The 23,669-nt window shown below is 47.1% G+C and overlaps 1 protein-coding gene across 1 annotated transcript in view; it reads right to left on the bottom strand.

Moving 5' to 3' along the window:
- LOC132898657 (choline O-acetyltransferase-like) overlaps positions 1 to 23,669 on the bottom strand; it is a 64,850-nt gene that overhangs the window by 27,056 nt on the left and 14,125 nt on the right. The window contains exons 3-6 of the mRNA XM_060940373.1: positions 15,893 to 16,084; positions 4,998 to 5,116; positions 1,632 to 1,685; positions 1,251 to 1,440 (exon numbers count right to left, since the gene is read on the bottom strand). Coding sequence (XP_060796356.1) covers positions 1,251 to 1,440; positions 1,632 to 1,685; positions 4,998 to 5,116; positions 15,893 to 16,084 — 555 coding nt within the window. The remainder of the gene's footprint in view (positions 1 to 1,250; positions 1,441 to 1,631; positions 1,686 to 4,997; positions 5,117 to 15,892; positions 16,085 to 23,669) is intronic.

Raw genomic sequence — 23,669 nt, 5'->3', positions numbered from 1 at the left:
ACCAAATTTGAGGAAAGATTGGACTTTTTGCCCAAAAATAGCGCCCCCAGTGGCGAAAGTGCACAAAATCTGGTGTATATGTCAGGTGAGCTATGAAGAGTATGCGTATGAAGTTTGATGACAATTGAGTAAATAGAAGATGAGATATAGATTTTTGAAGAATAAATTTTTTGGTTTTTCCCATGTCAGCAGGTGGCGCTATGCTGTACATGAGCGATTATGAGTTGGAAAAAAAAGTGTCTACAACAGCAACGTACTATCACAAGGTAGTGGTGTGAAGGAAAAGCATCATGGAATTATTTACCAAAATCCCATTTTGGAACAAATGCGTCGGCCAAAAACAGCGCCCCCCATGGACGAAAATTTCCAAAATGTGGTATACATGACATGGGAGGTAGTAAGAGGGTGGCCGTGAAGTTTGACCAAATTTGAGGAAAGATTGGAATTTTTGCCCAAAAATAGCGCCCCCAGTGGCGAAATATCACAGAAATTGGGTAACATGTCAGAAGCCCAATGAGTGATTTGCGTGTGAAGTATGAGCAGTTTTCAGCAATCAGAAGATTTGTTATGAATTTTTAAGCATGTAAAATTTTGCATCGAAAATTGATTGACGTATAACTTCTGAACGGTTTATCCTACGTGAAACGTATTTAGTAACTTTTGTCAGCCATGTCTGTAGATGATGTGTATCAATTTTGGTGACATTCCTATGAACGGTCTAGGAGGAGTTGCGCCGTCTTCGTGGCCATGCATTTCGCACAAAAGTGAAATTACCTCACTTCCTGTTGGGCGTGGCTAATGCATGGGCATTACATTTTTGTCCGGCTCAGTGAGATACATATGCGTACCAAATGGCATGCCAGTACTACAAACTACATGGCACCCAGGCACCTTAATGCGGGAGGCCAAAATCACAACGACTTAGGGGGCGCTATAGAGGCCCTGAGCCCCGGCCAAGTTTGGGCTTCTGGTTCTGAGTAGCGGTGGCAATTCTCGGAACTGGTGCCAAATTTCGTGCGTTTTCGCCCATGGCAAGCGCCCCGAAAATGGCCCAACAGCGGAGAAAAATAAAGAAGAAGAAGAAGACGGAAGAAGAAGAAGAAGAAGACGGAAGAATAATAATAGTGAACTCTTACAAGAACAATAGGGCCTTCGCCCATAGGGCTCGGGCCCTAATAATAGTGAACTCTTACAAGAACAATAGGGCCTTCGCCCTATAGGGCTCGGGCCCTAATAATAATAATAATGACCTGGTTGTTGCAGGCCACGATAACGTGTCCAGGTTCAGGGCTCTTCTCGGCTCCTGTGCTGCTGTGTGTGATCAGCGAGTCTTTTCTCAGCCCAGGTCGTCTGTACGATGTGAAGAGATGGTAATACTGCTCCATGCACAGCTCATTACCAGCCTGCTGACCTCCAGCGTAATCCGTGGGTAAAGTCCTCCTGATCACACACACCAAAATGTAAAAATATTAAAATTACATACACTCCTTATCGAAAACTGAACATCATGCAGGCTCTCTGTAAATGTTTTAATCAGCTTTGAGGCTTTCCTTTACAAACACCAGGCATTTAACGTTGATGTTATTGCTCAGGTCAGTAGATTTGATTTATACAGGTAAGTAATGGCGTACCTGTCCAGCATGGCTTTATACTCCATCACGCCTGAAATGAGATGAGCAGCAAACCTGTAGGGAGAAGAAAAGATTACGTTGACCGCGCCTCCTTCATGATAATATAAACAAAAGCCATGCCTCCTTCATTGAGCCTGCACAGTGACCACACCTCCTTTAATGTAATAGACATAGAGGCCACACCTATTTCACTGTAACAGATACAGAGGCCATATCTTCTTCACTGTAACAGACACAGGAGCCACACCTTCATTGTAATAGACACAGAGGCCACACCTTCTTCACTGTAATAGACACAGAGGCCACACCTTCTTCACTGTAATAGACACAGAGGCCACACCTCCTTCCTTGTGACCGACAGACACAGAAGCCACACCTCTTTCACTGTTACTGACATAGTGGCCACACCTTCTTCAGTGTTATTTACACCAAGGCCACACCTCCTTCACTGTAATTGACACAGAGGCCATGCCTCCTCATTTTAATAAAAAAGTAAGGAATTGTATTTAAAATGATCACGAAATGTGTTGGAATAAGCAATTGAGGTATTTCACCCACGTGACCAAGTCACGTGACGCAGCCATTTTGGACGGCACGCTTAAGTCCTTCAGTGCAAGGCGGTATGAGATGGTGGAGACCTTTGCACATTTTAACAAGAAAGTAAGCTGTGATTCGTGTTAAATTTGATCTGTCTTTTATCACAAACACTGTACCCAGCCTTGGTATGGAGCCCTGTTTATTTATTTCTGTCTCCCGTTTCTTTCTAGCCTCTGTTATTGCGTTTTATGTCTGATGTCTGCTACATGCAACCCTAGACAAATTAACACTGCCTTGTTTCACTGCTCAGATGGGTTAACAAACACTGACCCATTTACTTTTTGCTATATATTTTATCAAAATTGCATTAACTGATAAACTAACCTGAAATGAAATGATCACTGCAAAGTCTGGAGTACTCTGTTGGCTCCCAATCCTGTCTCTTCACAGCTGCAATCCATTTGGCCCTCTTGTCTGGGTCAGTAGGAAACCGGTAGTGATGTGTCGGTCGCAAACGATCCGGTTCAAAGAGCCGGCTCTTTGAAGTGAACGACGGGAGCCGGCTCTTCGGTGGGAGCCGAGTTGGGGAGCCGAATTAGTTTTTTGTCCTCAGGTGCCTCGGAGAGAGAGACTTTCACAAAAAAAGTTGCTGTCCGATTGCGTCTTTGCGTTGTCTATTACCATTCAAAGGAAAAAAAGTAGCATGGTGTACGCCTACTTTTTTTGGTTGGGGGGGTTGATGTCATTCACAGCTGCGAAAATACGAAAATTGGTGTAATGCTTAAAGCTGTAGAGTGCAGGGGAGAGGAGTCTGTGAGGCACCTGAGGAGGGGAAAATCAGCTGTGTATTTTATATTGGTAATATAACACAGGGCGGCACGGTGGTGTAGTGGTTAGCGCTGTCGCCTCACAGCAAGAAGGTCCGGGTTCGAGCCCCATGGCCGGCGAGGGCCTTTCTGTGCGGAGTTTGCATGTTCTCCCCGTGTCCGCGTGGGTTTCCTCCGGGTGCTCCGGTTTCCCCCACAGTCCAAAGACATGCAGGTTAGGTTAACTGGTGACTCTAAATTGAGCGTAGGTGTGAATGTGAGTGTGAATGGTTGTCTGTGTCTATGTGTCAGCCCTGTGATGACCTGGCGACTTGTCCAGGGTGTACCCCGCCTTTCGCCCGTAGTCAGCTGGGATAGGCTCCTGCTTGCCTGAGACCCTGTAGAAGGATAAAGCGGCTAGAGATAATGAGATGAGATGAATATAACACAGTTTTGCATTATGTTTGTGAGAAAATAATTTATTAATTGGTAAGTTTTATTTCTATAGCTAGAACATTGTTACACTGCTATACTTTACAAAGCTTTACAATGGCTACAAAAACTAAAAAATAAAATGGAAAACCCTATTGATAAAATATAATTAATAATGTAATTAATTAACTAGTTAATTGCAGCAATTAAATCAAAAATAAAATCTCAGGAGCCGTTTGGGAGCCGAAAGAGCCGGCTCCTTATAGTAAGAAGAGCCAAAAGAGCCGGCTCCTGAAAAAGAGCCGAAATTCCCATCCCTAGAAACCGGTAAAAGGAGCATCCTGCACGCTGTCCCTGTCTGTTGTGGCAGCCCACAGCACAACAAGCAAACACCATGGTTATTTATAGAGTGCTTACTGACAAATTAATCTATTCTATGTGTCTGTAACACGTTTTTTTTTCAAGCCGGTTCTCCCTCTCTGTCTGCAGCGTTAGTATGTAGCTTGACGTTCAAAATGGCGGACACCGGGGCGTCACGTGACCCTGTGACTTCAGGTGAAATACCTCAATAGAGTGGTGTGTGTGTGTGTGTGAGAGAGAGAGAGAGAGAGAGAGAGAGAGAGAGAGAAATGTGGCTCAGAAATGAGAGTAATATGATTACACACTGAAGATGTATAGATTGGGGAGAAAAGATGTTGTGTTCCTCACTGCTGCTTTCTGAGGAACAGTACACACACACACAGTTGATACAGATCTCTCTCATCTTTCTACCCCTTATATTCCTCTCTCTCTCTCTCTCTCTCCCCTGAAGGCAGTGTGTGAGTGTGTTGAGAGGTTGAGAGCACTGCATTCTTCTGCCTCAATGAAATAAAATAAAGGCTGTGAGTTTTATTGTTCATCGGCAGAAACCAAAAACAGGAAACAGTTTTATATCAGAAACACTGCTCAACAAATTTCAGTCATAAAATCATCAACGGGGTGGCACGGTGGTGTAGTGGTTAGCGCTGTCGCCTCACAGCAAGAAGGTCCAGGTTCGAGCAGCCTTTCTGTGCAGAGTTTGCATGTTCTCCCCGTGTCCACGTGGGTTTCCTCCGGGTGCTCCGGTTTCCCCCACAGTCCAAAGACATGCAGGTTAGGTTAACTGGTGACTCTAAATTGACCGTAGGTGTGAATGTGAGTGTGAATGGTTGTCTGTGTCTATGTGTCAGCCCTGTGATGACCTGGCGACTTGTCCAGGGTGTACCCCGCCTTTTGCCCGTAGTCAGCTGGGATAGGCTCCAGCTTGCCTGCGACCCTGTAGAAGGATAAAGCGGCTAGAAGTAATGAGATGAGATGAGAAAATCATCAACTCAGTCAGGAACCCCTTCTGGATCCAGTGTTGGACTCTGATTGGTCAGAAAGTGTTGATTAGTTCTCTATAACTGTAGCTCTGAAAGTAATGCAGCTGCACATCACCGGTTTATATAATAAAGAGATTTAAAAAGTGTGAAATCAATGCTACCATAACATCACAGCATGCCATGATTATTCCTTATACCATCCCATAATCACAAAATGATCCTAAGTGCAGAATAATCTGCTAGCAGTGTACCTGAGGGAGTCATCTCGGTCTCTGAAATCCTGTTTGGGAAACACCAGGATGGGACTGGAGTTGACAGGAAGTGCGAGTCTGTTCTTCAGGTACATGTCATCCAGCCAGTAATCATAAACCTGAATCATATACATGGTTACACACAGTCACACACATACATTAACATGCTTATAGAGCAATGTATTCTGGTGAAGTTCTAATGAGTTCTTCAGTGATGTTGATGTCATCTCTCAGAGCTCTAACTGCTCAGAAAGTACCAGACTGACCCTTACATGCATATAGAGGCAAAGAAAAATAAAACTTGGAAGGAAGCAGCAGATATCACTGGCACCTCTGGAGAGTGTACGTACACTATATGGCCAAAAGTCTGTGTGCACCTGACCATCACCCATGACCCATACGGTATGTGCTTGTTGAACATCTCATTCCAGATGTATTCCTCTTTTTGCAACTCCTCTGGGAAGGTTTTCCACTAGATTTTGGGGTGTGGCTGTGGGGAGTTGTGTTCATTCAGGTCAGCTCCAAGAGCATTAGGGAGATCAGACCCTGATGTTGGGATGTTGAGGTTCCAGTTCCAGTTCATCCTAAAGGTGCTCAGTGGGGTTGAGTTCAGTCAGGGCTCTGTGCAGGACACTCAAGTTCTTCACTCCATCCTTCACCTAGGTGTTAAAGAAGGCAACTGGACTTGCTTGAAATACTTAAAGACGTTTGTGGCAGCGGGGGCGTGGTCAAGCATCGGTCTGTGACCGGAGGGCAGAGTCAGGGAAGGTAAGTGGCAGAATCACTGCACCTGACATCAATTAACGTGTTTGTGTGTCTTACCCAGTGACCGCGCCCTGTATAAGGAGGGAGAGAGAGGAGGAAGGGAGCTCTCTCCCGAACCAGATGACTAATGTGTGTGTGCGTGTGTCTGGGTGACTGGGAGTTTGTGTGTGACTGAAAAGTAACACAATAAAGAGTTTTGACAACTCAGTTCTGGCCTGCCATACTTCTGTGCTCCACCCACCCGCTCAAACTCTTACAGTGGTGCTGAAATCCGGGATGGAGCACAGAGGAGAACAGCCCCATGTAGTCCTCCCCCTTTGCAGACCTGGTCCACGCCCTTGCCACGGCCCAACAGAGCCAGCACCAGGCGTTGGTCACCCTCCGAAAGGAGCTAGAGCAAAGGTTCAAGGCCCTGGTGCTGGCGCAACAGGAAGATCGTCAGGCATTCTGGCACCTCCTCGCGTCGGCGGGGTCCACCACCTCCACTGCCGCGGGCCCTCCCCACCTCACCCTAATGAAGATGGGCCCGCATGACGACCCCGAGGCCTTCCTCACACTATTCAAACAAGCAGCAGAGGCCTCGGGCTGGCCGGTGGAACAGCACGCAGCGCGCCTCCTGCCCCTGCTAACGGGCGAGGCGCAGCTGGCCGCGCTACAGCTCCCCGCCGACAGCCAGCTGGTCTATGTGGACCTGCGCTGGGCTGTCCTCCAGCATCTGGGGCACACCCCCGAACAACATCGACAGCGCTTCAGTGCTCTGAACCAAGAGGAGGTCGGCTGCCCATTCGCGTTTGGCCAGCAACTCCGGGATGCCTGCCGGCGGTGGCTGAGGGCTGACAACCGCGATGCCGAGGGAGTCATTGATCTGGTGGCACTGGAGCAGTTCATTGCACAACTTCCCAAAGGGACCACGGAGTGGGTCCAGTGCCATCGCCCGGCGTCGCTGGATCAGGCCATCGAGTTGGTGGAGGATCATTTGGCGGCTGTTCCCACGGCAGGATCACAGATCCCCTCTTCGCTTCTCTCCTCTTTCTCTCTCTCCCCCCCTTCTGTGTCTCGTCCTCACCCCATTCCCCCACCGCGGAGGCAGGGGCTGGCTCCCTCACAGCCGGCCTGCCACACCCGCGGCACCCTCCTGTTTCCTGCTTCTGTGTCTGTCTCTTCCCCCCTCAGGTGAGTGAGCCCCATAGCGCCGGTGCAGAGAGAGAGCCCGGGCCAGTTTGCTGGTGCTGCGGGGAGCCGGGGCACCTCCGGCATCAGTGCTCAGCAAAGGAGGTGGGCGCAGTGGTCCGGATGCCCGACGCGCCAGGAACCGCCCTTGATCGGGCTGGAGCGTATCACATACCGGTGAGTGTCCAAGGGGATAAGTATCAGGCTTTGGTGGACTCTAGCTGTAATCAGACCTCAATCCACCAAAGCCTGGTGCAAGATGAGGCATTGGGGGGAGCACAATTGGTGACGGTGTTGTGTGTGCACGGGGATGTTCACAACTACCCTTTAGTGTCGGTCCACATTCTATTTCGAGGGGAGAAATTTAGTGTAAAGGCGGCGGTTAATCCTTGCCTTACCCACTCAATAATTTTGGGGACTGATTGGCCGGGATTTGGGGAGTTAATGACTCATTTAGTGAAGAGTGGGTCCTGCCATAGTTCAGCAGGGGGAGGTCCCGGTGTGGCATTGGCGGGAGCAGCTGTCACAGAGCCGTCTACGTCATCTCCACATCAGAGTGAGGAGCAGCAGGCTCCTCCTCCCTCTCTCAGGGAATCCCTCTCAGATTTCCTGTTAGAGCAGTCGCGAGATGAGACTCTGTGGCATGCATTTGACCAAGTAAGAGTAATCGATGGTCAAACACTCGAGCCAAACACCACACCGTTCTTCCCCTATTTCTCTGTTATTGAAGATAGATTATACCGAGTGACGCAGGACACTCAGACTAAAGAGCAGATCACGAAACTTTTGATCCCAAAGAGCCGCCGGGAATTGGTATTTCAGGCAGCTCACTTTAATCCCATGGCTGGACACTTGGGGCAGGATAAGACACTAGCCCGAATAATGGCCCGGTTCTATTGGCCAGGTATTCATGGCGATGTCCGTAGGTGGTGTACGGCATGCCGCGAATGCCAGTTAGTAAATCCAGCAGCCATTCCAAAAGTGCCTTTGCGCCCTCTACCATTAATCAAGACCACATTCGAAAGAATTGGGATGGATCTCGTCAGGCCATTACATCGGTCAACACGAGGGTATCGCTTTATTTTAGTCCTGGTGGACTATGCAAAGCGATACTCGGAAGCAGTGCCTCTTCGCAATATCTCAGCATGCAGTATTGCGGAAGCACTCTTCCACATCATCTCCTGAGTCGGAATCCCCAAGGAGATTCTGACTGATCAAGGCACTTCGTTTATGTCACGCACACTGAGCGAACTGTATGGGTTATTGGGAATTAAGCCGATCTGCACCAGCGTTTATCACCCACAAACGGATGGTTTAATTGAAAGGTTCAACCGCACACTCAAGAATATAATTAAAAAATTCATAAGCGAGGATGCACGCAATTGGGATAAATGGCTCGAACCCCTGTTATTCGCAGTGCGAGAGGTCCCACAAGCCTCCACGGGGTTCTTCCCATTCGAATTATTATATGGACGTAAGCCGCGCAGCATCCAAGATGTACTGCGGGAAAATTGGGAGGAGGGACCTTCACCGAGCAAAAATGAAATCCAATATGTTATTGACCTGCGCGCAAAAATCCACACACTCACACACCTAACCCAGGAGAATTTGCGGCAGGCCCAAAAACGGCAAATCCGCCTGTACGACAGGGGTACACGCCTTAGGGAGTTCGCACCAGGAGATAAAGTACTCGTACTGTTGCCCACGTCAACCTCGAAATTGATCGCCAAGTGGCAAGGACCCTTTGAGGTCACATGGTGAGTCGGGGACGTTGACTATGAGGTGAGGCGAACGGACAGGGGTGGGGCGCTTCAGATTTACCACCTCAACCTACTTAAACTCTAGAATGAGGAGGTCCCCGTGGCGTTGGTGTCGTTGGTTCTGGAGAAGGCAGAGCTGGGGCCAGAGGTTCAAAAGGGAACATTGGCATCGCGTACCTCTCCGGTCCCCTGTGGAGACCACCTCTCCTCGACCCAACTCACGGACGTTGCCCAGTTGCAGACCGAATTTTTGGATGTGTTCTCGCCCCTGCCCTGCCGCACCCACATCATAGAACACCACATTGAGACGCCCCCAGGGGTGGTAGTGTGCAGCCACCCTTACAGGCTACCCGAACACAAAAAAAAGGTGGTTCGGGAAGAACTCGAGGCCATGCTCAAAATGGGCATCGTCAAGGAGTCCCACAGTGACTGGAGCAGCCCAGTGGTCTTGGTTCCCAAGGCCGACTGGTCGGTCCAGTTCTGTGTGGACTATAGAAAAGTCAATGCGGTGTCTAAATTCAATGTATACCCAATGCCTCATATTGACGAGTTGCTGGATCGACTAGGCATGGCTCGCTTTTATTCGACACTGGATTTGACAAAGGGTTATTGGCAGATCCCCTTGACTCCACTATCCCAAGAAAAAATGGCCTTTTCCACACCGTTTGGCTTACACCAATTCGTCACACTTCCGTTTGGGCTGTTTGGGGCACCCGCTACGTTTCAGCGGCTTATGGACAGGGTCCTCCGCCCCCATGCCACCTATGCGGCCGCATACTTGGATGATATTATAATCTATAGTAATGACTGGCCGCGGCATCTACAACACCTGAGGGCCGTCCTTGGGTCGCTGAGGCGAGCAGGTCTCACGGCCAACCCAAAGAAGTGTGCGATTGGGCGGGTGGAAGTACGGTATCTGGGCTTCCACTTGGGCAATGGGCAGGTGCGTCCCCAAATTAATAAGATGGCAGTGATTGCGGCCTGCCTGAGGCCCAAGACCAAAAAGGGGGTGAGACAATTCCTGGGGCTGGCTGGCTATTAGGTTTATACCTACCGTATTTTTCGGACTATAAGTCGCACTTTTTTTCATGGTTCGGCTTGCCATGCGACTTATACTCCGGTGCGACGTATATATGTTTTTTTTTTTTTATCACCGCGGAATAACTGGAGCTGATGCTGAGTCTGACGACAGCCACGCAGAAGAAGAGGAAACGGCGCTTCATCTGCCGCTGGAGGCAGAGTTGTTCAGAAGCGACACCGAGGATGAGGAATTCAATGGATTTGCTGATTTGGAGTGAAATCATCAGCTTGATAAACTTGATTGACCTGTGTTTTATTATTAATGATAGGCCTATAGTTATTTAAATAAGTTAGGTAGTGATTTTAGGCAGTGCTTAATTTGTGAAGTGGGAGGTCCCGGAACGCAGGAGGTGGGTGGGTCCGGCGACTCAAAAAAAAAAAAAAGGTGGGGGATGGTTTACTATAACTTTACGCACACGCGCTTATTGTGTGTGTAAAACAATAATAATAATAATAATAATAATAATAATATCAGACATTATGATCTTAGAAAACGCTTTAGTGACAAACAGTTACAGACAGTAATATGTCGTGATATTATATTATAAAATATTAATTTTTATTAGTCTATATATTAAATTATATATTACATTTATCTTCTAAAATAACAGACTGTACTCATCACACCCGGTTTATTTCACCATTGGAGATCAGATCACACAAGACATGAGTTAAATGACTCATTTTAAGGATTTAAGTAGGGGATTTAAAAGCGGTTGTTGTTGTTTTTTTTTTTCACTAGACGGTTGTTTTTACTACCGTACCTGTCTTTGGAGATGATATACCTATAGCCTACTTCACCTCTGATTTGATGAAATAAAATTCGACAAAAATGAAGAATGACACTCCTCGATGATGACTACAGCTTTAATAACACAGATGAAAGAGCCATAGGGCGATAATAAGCCCTACCGGTAAAAATATTCTAAAAGCAAACTGATTAATGCATCAGTAATAGGCTACTAATATTAGTTATAATAATAATATAGGCTATTAGTAATAACGATAGTGATAGTATTAAAGATAGTAGTAGATATTTAAAATAATCAGACTAGGCTACTTACAGGGCAAAGGGCGTGTTATCACTGCTCAGCTGTTCGTTTATTAAATAAGCAATGCAGTCGCGCAGTAACCACGCGCCGCTTATCAGATACAATCACAGATTCTATGGATAGAATAACCCTTCAAAAAAGTGCGACTTATAGTCCGGTGCGATGTATATATGTTTTTTTCATCTTCATAATGCATTTTTTGGCTGATGCGACTTAAACTCCGGAGCGACGTATAGTCCGGAAAATACGGTAATTATTCGGATGCTACCAGCCTGCTGACTGATCTCACTAAAAAGGGGGCACCAGATCCGATCCAGTGGATGGAGCAATGCCAGCAGACTTTCTCTGAGGTGAAGGCTGCACTGTGTGGGGGGCCACTGTTACACTCCCCTGACTTTTCTCTCCCCTTTATGTTGCAGACGGATACATTGGACAGAGGGCTGGGGGCTGTTTTGTCCCAGGAGATGGAGGGGGAGGATCGCCCCATGCTGTACATCAGCAGGAAGCTGTCAGTGTGTGAGGGGCGCTACAGCACAATCGAGAAGGAGTGCCTCACCATCAAGTGGGCGGTCCTCGCCCTCCGCTACTATCTGCTGGGATGCCCTTTCACCCTCTGTTTGGACCACACGCCCCTCCAGTGGCTCCACCGCATGAAGGATGCCAACGCGCAGATCACCCGTTGGTATCTGGCACTCCAGCCCTTTAACTTCAAGGTGATCCACAGGCCGGGGGCGCAGATGGTTGTGGCGGACTTCCTCTCCCGTCAAGGGGGGAGGGGTCAGCTGCAGGCCGGATGGCTGCCCGGCCTGAGTCGGGCGGTGGGAGTATGTGGCAGTGGGGGCGTGGTCAAGCATTGGTCTGTGACCGGAGGGCGGAGTCAGGGAAGGTAAGTGGCAGAATCACTGCACCTGACGTCAATTAACATGTTTGTGTGTCTTCCCCAGTGACCTTGCCCTATATAAGGAGGGAGAGAGAGGAGGAAGGGAGCTCTCTCCCAAACCAGATGACTAATGTGTGTGTGCGTGTGTCTGGGTGGCTGGGAGTTTGTGTGTGACTGAAAAGTAACACAATAAAGAGTTTTGATAACTCAGTTCTGGCCTGCTGTACTTCTGTGTTCTACCCACCCGCTCAAACTCTTACAACGTTTCACCTCTCATCCAAAAGGCTTTTTCAGTTCTGTCTGACCAGTGGGGAGTTCAGGATTCAAGATTCAAGATTAACTTTATTGTCTCACATAAGTTATAAGTTCCAGGTATTTATTCTCTAGTGGACCAAAAGCTAACTCTAACCCGAAGTAGAGTCATTGAGGTCACATGGGTCGTTGATCCTCTCAGTCATCCTGTAGGTGTTAGGGTCACTGGAGGCCGGGTGTGAGTGGTGTTAAGGCCAATTTATGCTGACAACGCAGTCCTCGCAGATGGCGTTGCAGAAGGCATCTGCGTAGCCCCCCCCTTCGCAGATGCTCTGCTCGCACCTCCCAAAAATTGTGACCACCGCAGAAGCCTCGCAGACAGCGTCGCAGACAAGAGGGCTCTGATTGGTCCACTCTACATCCACTGTACACGCACTTCCGCTTCCCTACTTTCCCGGTTTGGTTTGTTTTCACTACCACCATTTTTAAAAACACGAGCGAAGATGGAGCAGCACGAAGAGCGGTTGATCGAGGAAGTGAGGAAGTACATACATCTATACGACTCCAGTTCTAGTCATTATAAGTAACCGGAGGATAAACACTCCACTAACCACACCCACCAACTACTCCTAGCGATTTCGCGACTTCGCGCCCCCTTGCATTGTGGCGGTGAATAATATCGTGCATGCCTATTAACTCCCCGCTCAACGATAAATTACAACTGTCTGCGAAAAGCTATCTGCGAAAGCCTTGTCGCAAGAGCATGCAGAGGCCCTTAGCAGCCTATAGAGGGTCGTTAAGGTGATCTGTGGGTTGTTGGCTGTCTCTGCCATCCTGTGAGTCACTCACTACGTTTACATGCACATAGAGAGAATCGAATTTCTGCCGTTGCTCGACTGAAATCGAAGTTCAAAATGCCATGTATACACCTTAATTCGGCTGAAATTGAACCGAACTTGATTTCTCGGAATCGAGCTACACGACCTAGTTTATGCGATTTCTGCCGAGCTACTTTGTGCATGTATACCCTATCGAGCTAGTTGTCGAGCTACTTCCGGAAGTGACGAGTGACGAGACCACAAGCGGGAAACACAACAGCCTCGGTCAGCATGACAACAGTAGTAGCGAGCAGCAGAAGAGGTCAGGAGGAACAAACGAAGAAGAGAAAATGGCGATGTAGAGCTCTCTGAAGTGTGGGTGGAGCACAGAGGACGGCAGGACAAAGCTTCTGGTACTAATGGGCTTTTTATTGTCAGACTTTTCAGTTTAACAGCCTACTTTTATTCTTGAGAGAAAAACACACGCGCGCGCTGTGTTCTAGTCCCGGGATGAGCTGTCCCCTCTGCTCTCCCTCTGCCTCCTTAAATAGGGCGCGGTTACTGGGAAGACACACAAACACAGGTTAATTACCGTCAGGTGAAGTGATTCTGCCACTCACCTTCCCTGGCTCCGCCCTCCTGTCACAGACCGGTGCTTGAGCACGCCCCCACTGCCACAGGCAAGCAGAAATGTGCACTTCTGGAGCAATGAGGAGACAGAGTTCATGCTCATTCAGCTTAAGGAGTTGAATATATTAAAATTCATGGATGGGAGAAAAACGCGCAATGGAGAACACGGAACTGATAACTTTGTTTACACTCTTGAATAGCTCTTCTTCATGACGACAACCGGAAGTGTACCAACACGATGGGGCGTGTTGCGCCACCTGTGGCTCGGGTGCACAATGCACCTCACACAATAGCCCGATTTCATTGTGTGCATGTAGGATTGGATTTCTCTGGCACCCTGCTGGGACCTTCAGCTCGATTACCGACAGCAGCTCGATTTGGATGTGCATGTAAACGTAGTCACTGAAGTCAGCTAAGTCTTGGTGTGGATGTGTATTCAGTTTTCTGGGAAGTGTGCCAAGGACTGTATTGTAGGTGGATGATAAGTGGTGTCTCAGACCACCTCATTTGTTCAGTGATGGTTGTTCTAGGTTGATGAAGTTGGCTTCTTTTTACTCCTCTTTCAAACCACCAGTATTCTCTGGCTAAAATGCGTACATTGCAATCCTGAAACAAGTGTCCTTTGCTATTGAGATGGAGATAGACTGCAGAGTCCTGGCCTGAGGAACTGGCTCTCCTGTGTTGAGCCATGCACCTGTGAAGAATTACCTCCACCAATTTTGTTGGACAAGGTTATATTTTCACCTCTGTTTGTTTCCAATGTAACTAAAAAAGTAGTGAACGGATTTGGATGACATTTTGAGGAAAGGTGACCCACTGGCCAATTGATTAGCTTTTGATGCAAATCCAGTGTAACTCAAAAAGTAGTGAATGGATTTGGATGAAGTTTGGTGTACCGCTTTAGTATTATTCTTGGTTCAAGCTATTTGATTTTGATGTTGATAAGATGTGGTTTGGCAGAGGTATGTACTCTACAGAGTGCCCTTCTAGTTATGAATGTGTTGTTCTGCACAGGTTATATGTGTGTGTAGCAGGGGCGATTTCTCAGAGACAACAAGGGAAGCCGAGCTTCCCCTAAAATTCTCTCCCCAAACTGCGGCGTCTACGACGTTGAATTCTCATTAAAACAATAACTTGCATAGCATAATATATGCCCAAGATTGTATTTATGTTCATAACTATCCTGTAACTTATTTGAGTGATGTCTGACGAACTTGCAGTTCGCTACGAGAATCACCTTTGCTGCCAGGCTGTAACCTTTCTTATTTCAATGGGCTCTATGGACTGGCAGCAGTGTTGCCAGATTGGGCGGTTTTAAGTGCATTTTGGCGGGTTTTGAACATATTTTGGGATGGAAAACGTCAGCAGTATCTGGCAACACTGACTGGCAGCCGGGTATCCGTTGCAGTTTACGAGACGGCTCTGAACAGCCAATTTCGGCTAGTTGTTATTGGTTAAAATCAACAAAATCATCACTTCCAGGGAAGCCGGGCTTCTCTGGGACTAAACAAGACAGTGGGAGGGACAAGAAGCCGGGCTGATAAAGGATTATTGGAGGTAGTGTTTGAAAGACATGAGGAGGGCGGTACTTCGGCGAGGAACACGGAAGTATGATCAGTCAGTACCTAGCAGATGTCGAGAAAGTGTAGTCGTGTGCTAAAGTGCTGTCCAAATTTCTTTTCATATAAACGGTTCTTCTCATTGATGTCTCTGTACATTACTCTGTAAATAAATGTAAATATTACTCATTGTGCTCCGTTAACTTTCATCCATTCTATCAGTTTGATCATTCGTGAATTCACTCATTTATTTCATTTGTAGTTCAATCTGGTTGTAGGCTAGCTTGAGCCTTATTGGGATCTGCAGTGCTAGCTGCTAACAGAAATTGGTAAAGTCTCTGGAAAGCACAACCAGCTGGTATGACAGGGTCACAGACCATTTTCTGGAAAAGGAGCGGAGGGCAGAATTTGTGTATAAATAGTGTTCATGTTCATGAATCTGAAGTGTGTATATTGTTCAGTAATGTTAAGAGAATGGTGGGCTCTGTGTTATAGGTTATACCTGGGTATAATATTCAAGGTTCTGTGTGTTGCATAGCCTACCTGGTTATGAATTTCCAGACTGTGTTGCAGAAGATGTTCAAGGATGTGTTGCACAGCTGGGTGTTGTGTTAAAGACTCTGTGTTGCATATCAGGGTATGATGTTCAAGGCTCTTCGTTGAATAGCCAGTGATTTTTGGATGTTTGATATTTTTGATTAAGGATATGAGGCACTAGCCTGGCAAGCCAGACTATAACATGAAATGTACAAGCAAAAATACTTTCTGCCACTAGGTAGGGTTGTCTAGTTCACTATGCTAATGGGGCACACCTTTCTATGCTTTGATATCCGGCCTACAGGTTTTACGATGAATGCGTAAAATGGGCTTCCCCTGTTTTAAAAACCAGTAGCCGCCACTGGTGTGTAGTAATATTTTGTGTTTTATACCCAGTTCTCAGTCTTCTCTCTCCTCTCCAGCAGTTTTTTCTGGAGCATCTCTCCTGTTCCTCCTGGTTTGCTGAACTTCTCCACCATGGCTTTGGTCTTCTGGAACTGGGCCTCAGGGACGAGGTGTTTCACAGACTTGAGGTACGCAGACAGGGTTTGCTGCAGGTCCGGTACTGGTATTTTAGGTAGAACCTAAAGGAAGGGATGGGATTATTTTTATCTCATGAAATATGAGATAAATGTTGACCCTGCATTTTGTGTTTATGACAAATAAAACTGAACTGAACTATGAATATCTGATATGAAAATTGAGAGCAGTTTGATTATTTATCATGCAAGAAATGTTACACATTACACAAGAAATGTGGTGTACATGAATATCCAGTTAATTTGGAAAAAAATTGAAATAATTATAAAGATACTCATTACTGTGAACCTCAATTGATATGAGATTTGGACAGGATCAGTCATGCGTTCGTGCCCTCTGGCCTGGTGTAAATTAATCAGATGATGTAACTGTTGAGAATTTCTCTGAAATTTCATCTTTTTTTTCCTCTCATCCCTCAACAGATCATGCCAATATCACAGAGACATAAGGTGAAATCCTTTCTGAGACAAAAAAATAGCTCAAATCCCTTTTGGCATGCAGATTTTTTTAAATAACATTTGAGAATATCACATGCATCCATCAGTCCGAATTCATTTTCTCAACAAGTGTCAAAGGAAAACAGGCTACGAAAAAAAATCCTTCAGTCTTTTTCAGTCTTCTCAGGACATGAGCATGGATGGATTGGACCACACAATGTGGAGAAGGACGCTTGTTGTGTTTCCTCTTTCACTGTAATGATAAGTAGTGGATGTGGTGTAAACATGCACTATAGCCAAGGCTGCTCACTCGACACGAGCAAACGTCTCACTAAGACCCAAACGACTCAAGAACAGAAAAATGTGTAACCTTTTCTTCTGTGTCCTGACAATAGGAGTGAAATACAGTGTGAATGTCACCACTCGGTTGTGAACGTTGTATCTCAGATGGAAGACGTGTTCAGGGAGGAACTGCAGTGGAAACTAAAGCGCAGTATAAAGCGTTGAGAAAAAAAAATTAATAAACATAGAACATTTTGGACAGAACAGGTCAAGGACTTTTGACTGGATGGAAAGAAACAACATGTCGGTCTATAAATAATGTCAATGTGAATTTATCAACAGTTTTAACTTGATAGAGACTGTTACTAAAGTCACAATAATTTGTGCTAGCTCTTACAAACCGGGATGTCTGGTCATTGTATCCTATAGATCCGGAATGGTAGGAGATAGAGGATAATGCTAAGTGAGAAAAAAAGCCCAATCATTCCGGTTCAGTGATCCAGATCAGCACCAAAAGTCATAGCAACTTAATTCAGCCCAGAGGTATTCTTTGTGTGAAAAAACATAATAATAATAATAATAAAGTAGAAAGATCCTGAGTAAGAGTAACAATTTGTTCTACTGCTGCTAGCACAAATGAATAAAAAACAGTTTGGGTAGGGGAATGTTCAGAAATAAAAAGCTCTTATAAAGAACAAATTATAATAAATAATTATATAAATTAATAATAAGCCTAATATGTGAATTATTTGTAATTTTGTACTGAAGATAAATCTGTGCTGAGTCAGAGATTTTTTTTATTTTATTATTATTTATTAACGATCCTTCAAAATGTTTGAGAACCTGGCTCCAGATAAAATTTTCTGTCAAAAGAATTTATTTATTTATTTATTTATTTATTGTGTTCTGTTTACATATATAGCGCCTTTCTAAAACCCAAGGTCATTTTACACACATAACACAAAGTACCATTTAAAAAATAAGCTAAAAGACTTCAAGGAGTAAAAGAGGAAAAAGAAGAATAAATATAGAACTAAAAACGTGTATATTTACGAGATAATTTGTCCTGAATTGTCCTGGTATCACACTGCCACACCCACTACTCAGCGTTTAGTCTCAGGTATCGGTCCTGTCATGCGCCGTGTCCCCATTAACTTGCTTAATGTGCAGTTTAAACTGTGAATTAAAGAGTGATGGAAACACCTGAATAAAAAAAAAACTCTTAAAAATCACAAAGTTTTTACACTCATGTGAGGTGGTTTTTCAGACAATTAGAAAAACAATATTTCGCAAAATGAAAATGAAAACTTTTTTTTGCATTGAAGTGACATGACACGAAGAGCAAATAAAAACGCTACCTTTCTGAAAAAGATAGCGCTCTGTAAGAGCCATCATGAGAGGAGGAAACCAGCTTTAATCACATAATATCACTTAATAGAAACACAGAGCATACAGTATGGTTTTGTTGAGGTTTTTTTTTTAAATATCGCTTCTATTTTGTGAAAAACTCCAAAGGAAACCTGGTTACTGTTACAGTGGTGCTTGAAAGTTTGTGAACCATTTAGAATTTTCTATATTTCTGCATAAATATGCCGTAAAACATAATCAGATTTTCACACAAAGTCCTAAAAGTAGATAAAGAGAACCCAGTTAAACAAATGACACAAAAATATTATACTTGGTCATTTATTTATTGAGGAAAATGATCCAATATTACATATTCGTGAGTGGTAAAAATATGTGAACCTCTAGGATTAGCCGTTAATTTGAAGGTGAAATTAGAATCAGGTGTTTTCAATCAATGGGATGACAATCAGGTGTGAGTGGGCACCCTGTTTTATTTAAAGAACAGGGATCTATCAAAGTCTGATCTTCACAGCACATGTTTGTGGAAGTGTATCATGGCATGAACAAGGAGATTTCTGAGGACCTCAGAAAAAGTAGTGTTGATGCTCATCAGGCTGGAAAAGGTTACAAAACCATCTCTAAAGAGTTTGGACTCCACCAATCCACAGTCAGACAGATTGTGTACAAATGGAGGAAATTCAAGACCATTGTTACCCTCCCTAGGAGTGGTCAACCAACAAAGATCACTCCAAGAGCAAGGCGTGTAATAGTCGGTGAGGTCACAAAGGACCCCAGGGTAACTTCTAAGCAACTGAAGGCCTCTCTCACATTGGCTAATGTTAATGTTCATGAGTCCACCATCAGGATAACACTGAACAACAATGGTGTGCATGGCAGGGTTGCAAAGAGAAAGCCACTGCTCTCCAAAAAGAACATTGCTGCTCATCTGCAGTTTGCTAAAGATCATATGGACAAGCCAGAAGGCTATTGGAAAAATGTTTTGTGGATGGATGAGACCAAAATAGAACTTTTTGGTTTAAACGAGAAGCGTTATGTTTGGAGAAAGGAAAACACTGCATTCCAGCATAAGAACCTTATCCCATCTGTGAAACATGGTGGTGGTAGTATCATGGTTTGGGCCTGTTTTGCTGCATCTGGGCCAGGATGGCTTGCCATCATTGATGGAACAATGAATTCTGAATTATACCAGTGAATTCTAAAGGAAAATGCCAGGACATCTATCCATGAACTGAATCTCAAGAGAAGGCGGGTCATGCAGCAAGACAATGACCCTAAGCACAAAAGTTGTTCTACCAAAGAATGGTTAAAGAAGAATAAAATTAATGTTTGGGAATGGCCAAGTCAAAGTCCTGACCTTAATCCAATGGAAATGTTGTGGAAGGACCTGAAGTGAGCAGTTCATGTGAGGAAACCCACCAACATCCCAGAGTTGAAGCTGTTCTGTATGGAGGAACGGGCTAAAATTCCTCCAAGCCGGTGTGCAGGACTGATCAGCAGTTACCACAAACGTTTAGTTGCAGTTATTGCTGCACAAGGGGGTCACACCAGATACTGAAAGCAAAGGTTCACATACTTTTGCCCCTCACAAATATGTAATATTGGATCATTTTCCTTAATAAATAAATGACCAAGTATAATATTTTTGTCTCATTTTTTAAAACTGGGTTCTCTTCATCTACTTTTAGGACTTGTGTGAAAACCTGATGATGTTTTAGGTCATATTTATGCAGCAATATAGAAAATTCTAAAGGGTTCACAAACTTTCATGCACCACTGTATATGATTGCTGCTCTGGGGTACATCTCTGACAGCAATAACTCGAGTTTTATTTTCAGTATAAATTCATTTGTCTTCATTGTCTTGTTATAGTTGAAGTATGATTGGAGGGAGAGTCAAATGAAAGCCGAATTTTAAATTTTTTTTGGTTATTGCACAAAGAGCAAAGGGGGGCATTAGGCCCTGTGGGGTATTGGGGGAGGGTTATGCCCTGTTGGATATTGGGGGGGGGGTTATGTCCTGTGGGGAATTGGGGAGGTTATAATCTGTGGGGTATTTGGGTGGGGGGTTATGAACTGTGGGGTATTGGGGGGGTTATGCTCTGTGGGGTATTTGGGGGGATTATGCGTTGTAGGGTATTGGGGAGGTTATACTCTGTGAGGTATTTGGGGGGGGGGGAGATTATGCCCTGTGGGGTATTGGGGAGGTTATACTCTGTGTGGGGTATTGGAGGGGACTTATTGGGGGGGAGGTATTGGGGGTTATGGTTTGTGGGGTATTGGGGGTTATGCCTTGTGGGGTATTTTGGGGGGTTATACTCTGTGGGGTATTTTTTGGGGGGGTTATGCCTTGTGGGGTATTGGGTGGTTATACCCAGTGGGGTATTTGGGGGGTTATGCCCTCTGGGGTACTTGGGGGGTTATACTCTGTGGGGTATTGGGGAGGTTATACTCTGTGGGGTATTGGGGAGGTTATACTCTAGGGTATTGGGGGGGGGGTTATGCCCTGTGGGGTATTGGGGAGGTTATATTCTGTGGGGTATTTGGGGGAGTTATGCTCTGTGGGGTATTGGGGGGGTTATACCCTGTGGGGTATGGTGGGGTTATGCCCTGTGGGGTATGGGGGGTTATGCCCTGTAGGGTATTGGGGGGGGTTATGCCCTGTAGGGTATTGAGGGGGTTATGCCCTGTGGAATATGGGGGGGTTATGCCCTGTGGAATATGGGGGGGTTATGCCCTGTGGGGTATTGGGGGGGTTATGCCCTGTGGGGTATTGGGGGGGTTATGCCCTGTGGGGTATTGAGGGGGGTTATGCCCTGTGGGGTATTGAGGGGGGTTATGCCCTGTGGGGTATTGAGGGGGGTTATGCCCTGTGGGGTATTGGGGGGGTTATGCCCTGTGGGGTATTGGGGGGGTTATGCCCTGTGGGGTATTGGGGGGGTTATGCCCTGTGGGGTATTGGGGGGGGTTATGCCCTGTGGGGTATTGGGGGGGTTATGCCCTGTGGGGTTTTGGGGGTGGTTATGCCTGTGGGGTATTGGGGGGGTTATGCCCTGTGCCCTGTGGGGTATTGGGGGGGTTATGCCCTGTGGCATATTGGAGGGGGGTTATGCCCTGTGGGGTACTGGGGGGGTTATACCCTGTGGGGTATGGGTATGGTGGGGTTATGCCCTGTGGGGTATGGGAGTGTGGCAGCCGGGGAGTGGTCAAGCGCCGGTCTGTGACAAGAGGGCAGAGTCAGGGAAGGTAAGTGGCAGAATCACTACACCTGAGAGCAATTAACCTGTGTTTGTGTGTCTTCCCAGTGACCGCACCCTATATAAAGAGGGAGAATGAGAGCAGAAAGGATCCCTGAACAAGACGCCAGTCGGGTGTGTGTCTGTTCGAGTTCAGAATTGCGAAACTGAAAAGTGTAGCAATAAACGCTATTTTAAATCTGATCTCTGGCCTGCCGTCCTCTGTGCTCCACCCACCAATACTGAACCGCTACAGTGGTGCCAAAACCCGGGAGAAGAATTGTGGAGCACAGCAGCCAATCAGCCCCATGGAGTCCTCCCCGTTCGCCGACCTGGTCCACGCCCTCGCCACAGCCCAGCAAAGCCAGCACCAAGTGCTAGTCACCTTCCGAAAGGAACAAGAACGGCACTTCGAGGCCCTTGTGCTGGCCCAGCAAGAAGATCGGGAGGCGTTCCGGCACCTCGCATTGGCGGGGTCCACCAGCGCTCCCACCGCGGGCCCGTCCCCCCTCACTGTAACCAAGATGGGTCCGCAGGACGACCCCGAGGCTTTTATCACGCTCTTCGAGCAAGTCGCAGAGGCCTCTGGGTGGCCGATGGAGCAGCGCGCGGTGCGCCTCCTTCCCCTGCTAACGGGAGAGGTGCAGCTGGCCGCGCTACAGCTCCCCGCCGACCGCCGGCTCGCCTACGCGGACCTCCGCTGGGCCATCCTCCAGCGCGTGGGGCGCACCCCGGAACAGCAGCGCCAGCGCTTCTGCGCCTTGTGCTTGGAGGAAGTCGGCCGGCCGTTCGCGTTTGGCCAGCAACTCCGGGACGCCTGCTGGCGGTGGCTGGGGGCCAACAACCGTGATGCCGAGGAAATCGTTGATCAGGTGGTGCTGGAGCAGTTTGTCACACACTTGCCAGCAGGAACCGCAGAGTGGGTCCAGTGCCACCGCCCAGCGTCGCTGGATCAGGCCATTGAGCTGGCGGAGGACCATTTGGCGGCTGTTCCGGCGGCAGGACAGCAGACCGCCTCTTCTCTTCTCTTCTCTCCTCTTTCTCTCTCTCTCCCTCCTCCTGTGTCCCGTCCTCGCCCCATTCCTCCACTGCGGAGGCGGGGGCCAGCACCACCCCAGCTGGCCTGCCGCACCCGCGGTGCCCTCCTGTTTCTCCCTTCTGTGTCTGTCTCTCCCCCCCCTCACGTGAGTGAGCCCCAGAACACCGGTGCAGAGAGGAAGCCCGGGCCGGTTTGCTGGTGCTGCGGGGAACCGGGCCACCTCCAACAGCAGTGCACGGCAATGGAGGTGGGCGCAGTGGTTCGGATCCCCAACACGCCAGAAGCCGCCCTCAATCGGGCTGGAGTGTTTCGCATACCGGTGAGTATCCAAGGGGATACATATAAGGCGTTGGTGGATTCCGGTTGTAATCAGACCTCAATTCACCAAAGCCTGGTGCAAAATGAGGCATTGGGGGGAGCACAGGGGGTGAAGGTGTTGTGTGTGCACGGGGACGTTCACAGCTACCCTTTGGTGTCGGTCCACATTTTTTTCCGAGGGGAAAAATTTATAGTGAAGGCGGCGGTTAATCCTCGCCTTACCCACTCTTTAATTTTGGGGACCAATTGGCCGGGATTCCAGGATTTAATGACATGCATAGTAGAGAGTGGGTCCTGCCATTTAGCAGGGGGAGGTCCCGGTGTCACTTTGGTGGGAGCAGCTGTCACAGGGCCGTCTATGTCATCTCCGCGTCAGAGTGAGGAGCCGCCGGCCCCTCCTCTCTCTATTGGGGAAGCCCTCGCAGATTTCCCATTAGAGCAGTCACGAGATGAGACTCTGCGACATGCGTTTGACCAAGTGAGAGTAATCGATGGTCAAACGCTCCAGCCGAACGCCACCCCGTCCTTCCCCTATTTCGCGATTATGAAGGATAGGTTATACCGAGTGACGCAGGACACTCAAACTAAAGAGCGAGTCACGCAAATTTTAATTGCATGGCTGGACACTTAGGGCAGGATAAGACACTAGCCCAAATAATGGCCTGATTCTATTGGCCGGGGATTTGCGGCGATGTTCGTAGGTGGTGTACGGCGTGCCGCAAATGCCAGTTAGTAAATCCAGCAGCCATTCCAAAAGCGCCTTTGCGCCCTCTACCTTTAATCGAGACCCCGTTTGAAAGAGTTGGGATGGATCTCGTCAGGCCATTAGATTGGTCAGCACGAGGGTACCGCTTTATATTAGTTCTGGTGGACTATGCAACGCGATACCCGGAATCAGTGCCTCTGCACAATATCTCAGCACGCAGTATTGCGGAGGTGCTCTTCCGCGTTAT

This window comes from Neoarius graeffei, chromosome 14 (assembly GCF_027579695.1).
Source record: "Neoarius graeffei isolate fNeoGra1 chromosome 14, fNeoGra1.pri, whole genome shotgun sequence".
Taxonomy (NCBI): Eukaryota; Metazoa; Chordata; class Actinopteri; order Siluriformes; family Ariidae; genus Neoarius; species Neoarius graeffei.
The sequence above is the reverse complement of the archived record's forward strand: the minus strand, read 5'-3'. Positions and strand labels throughout refer to the sequence as shown.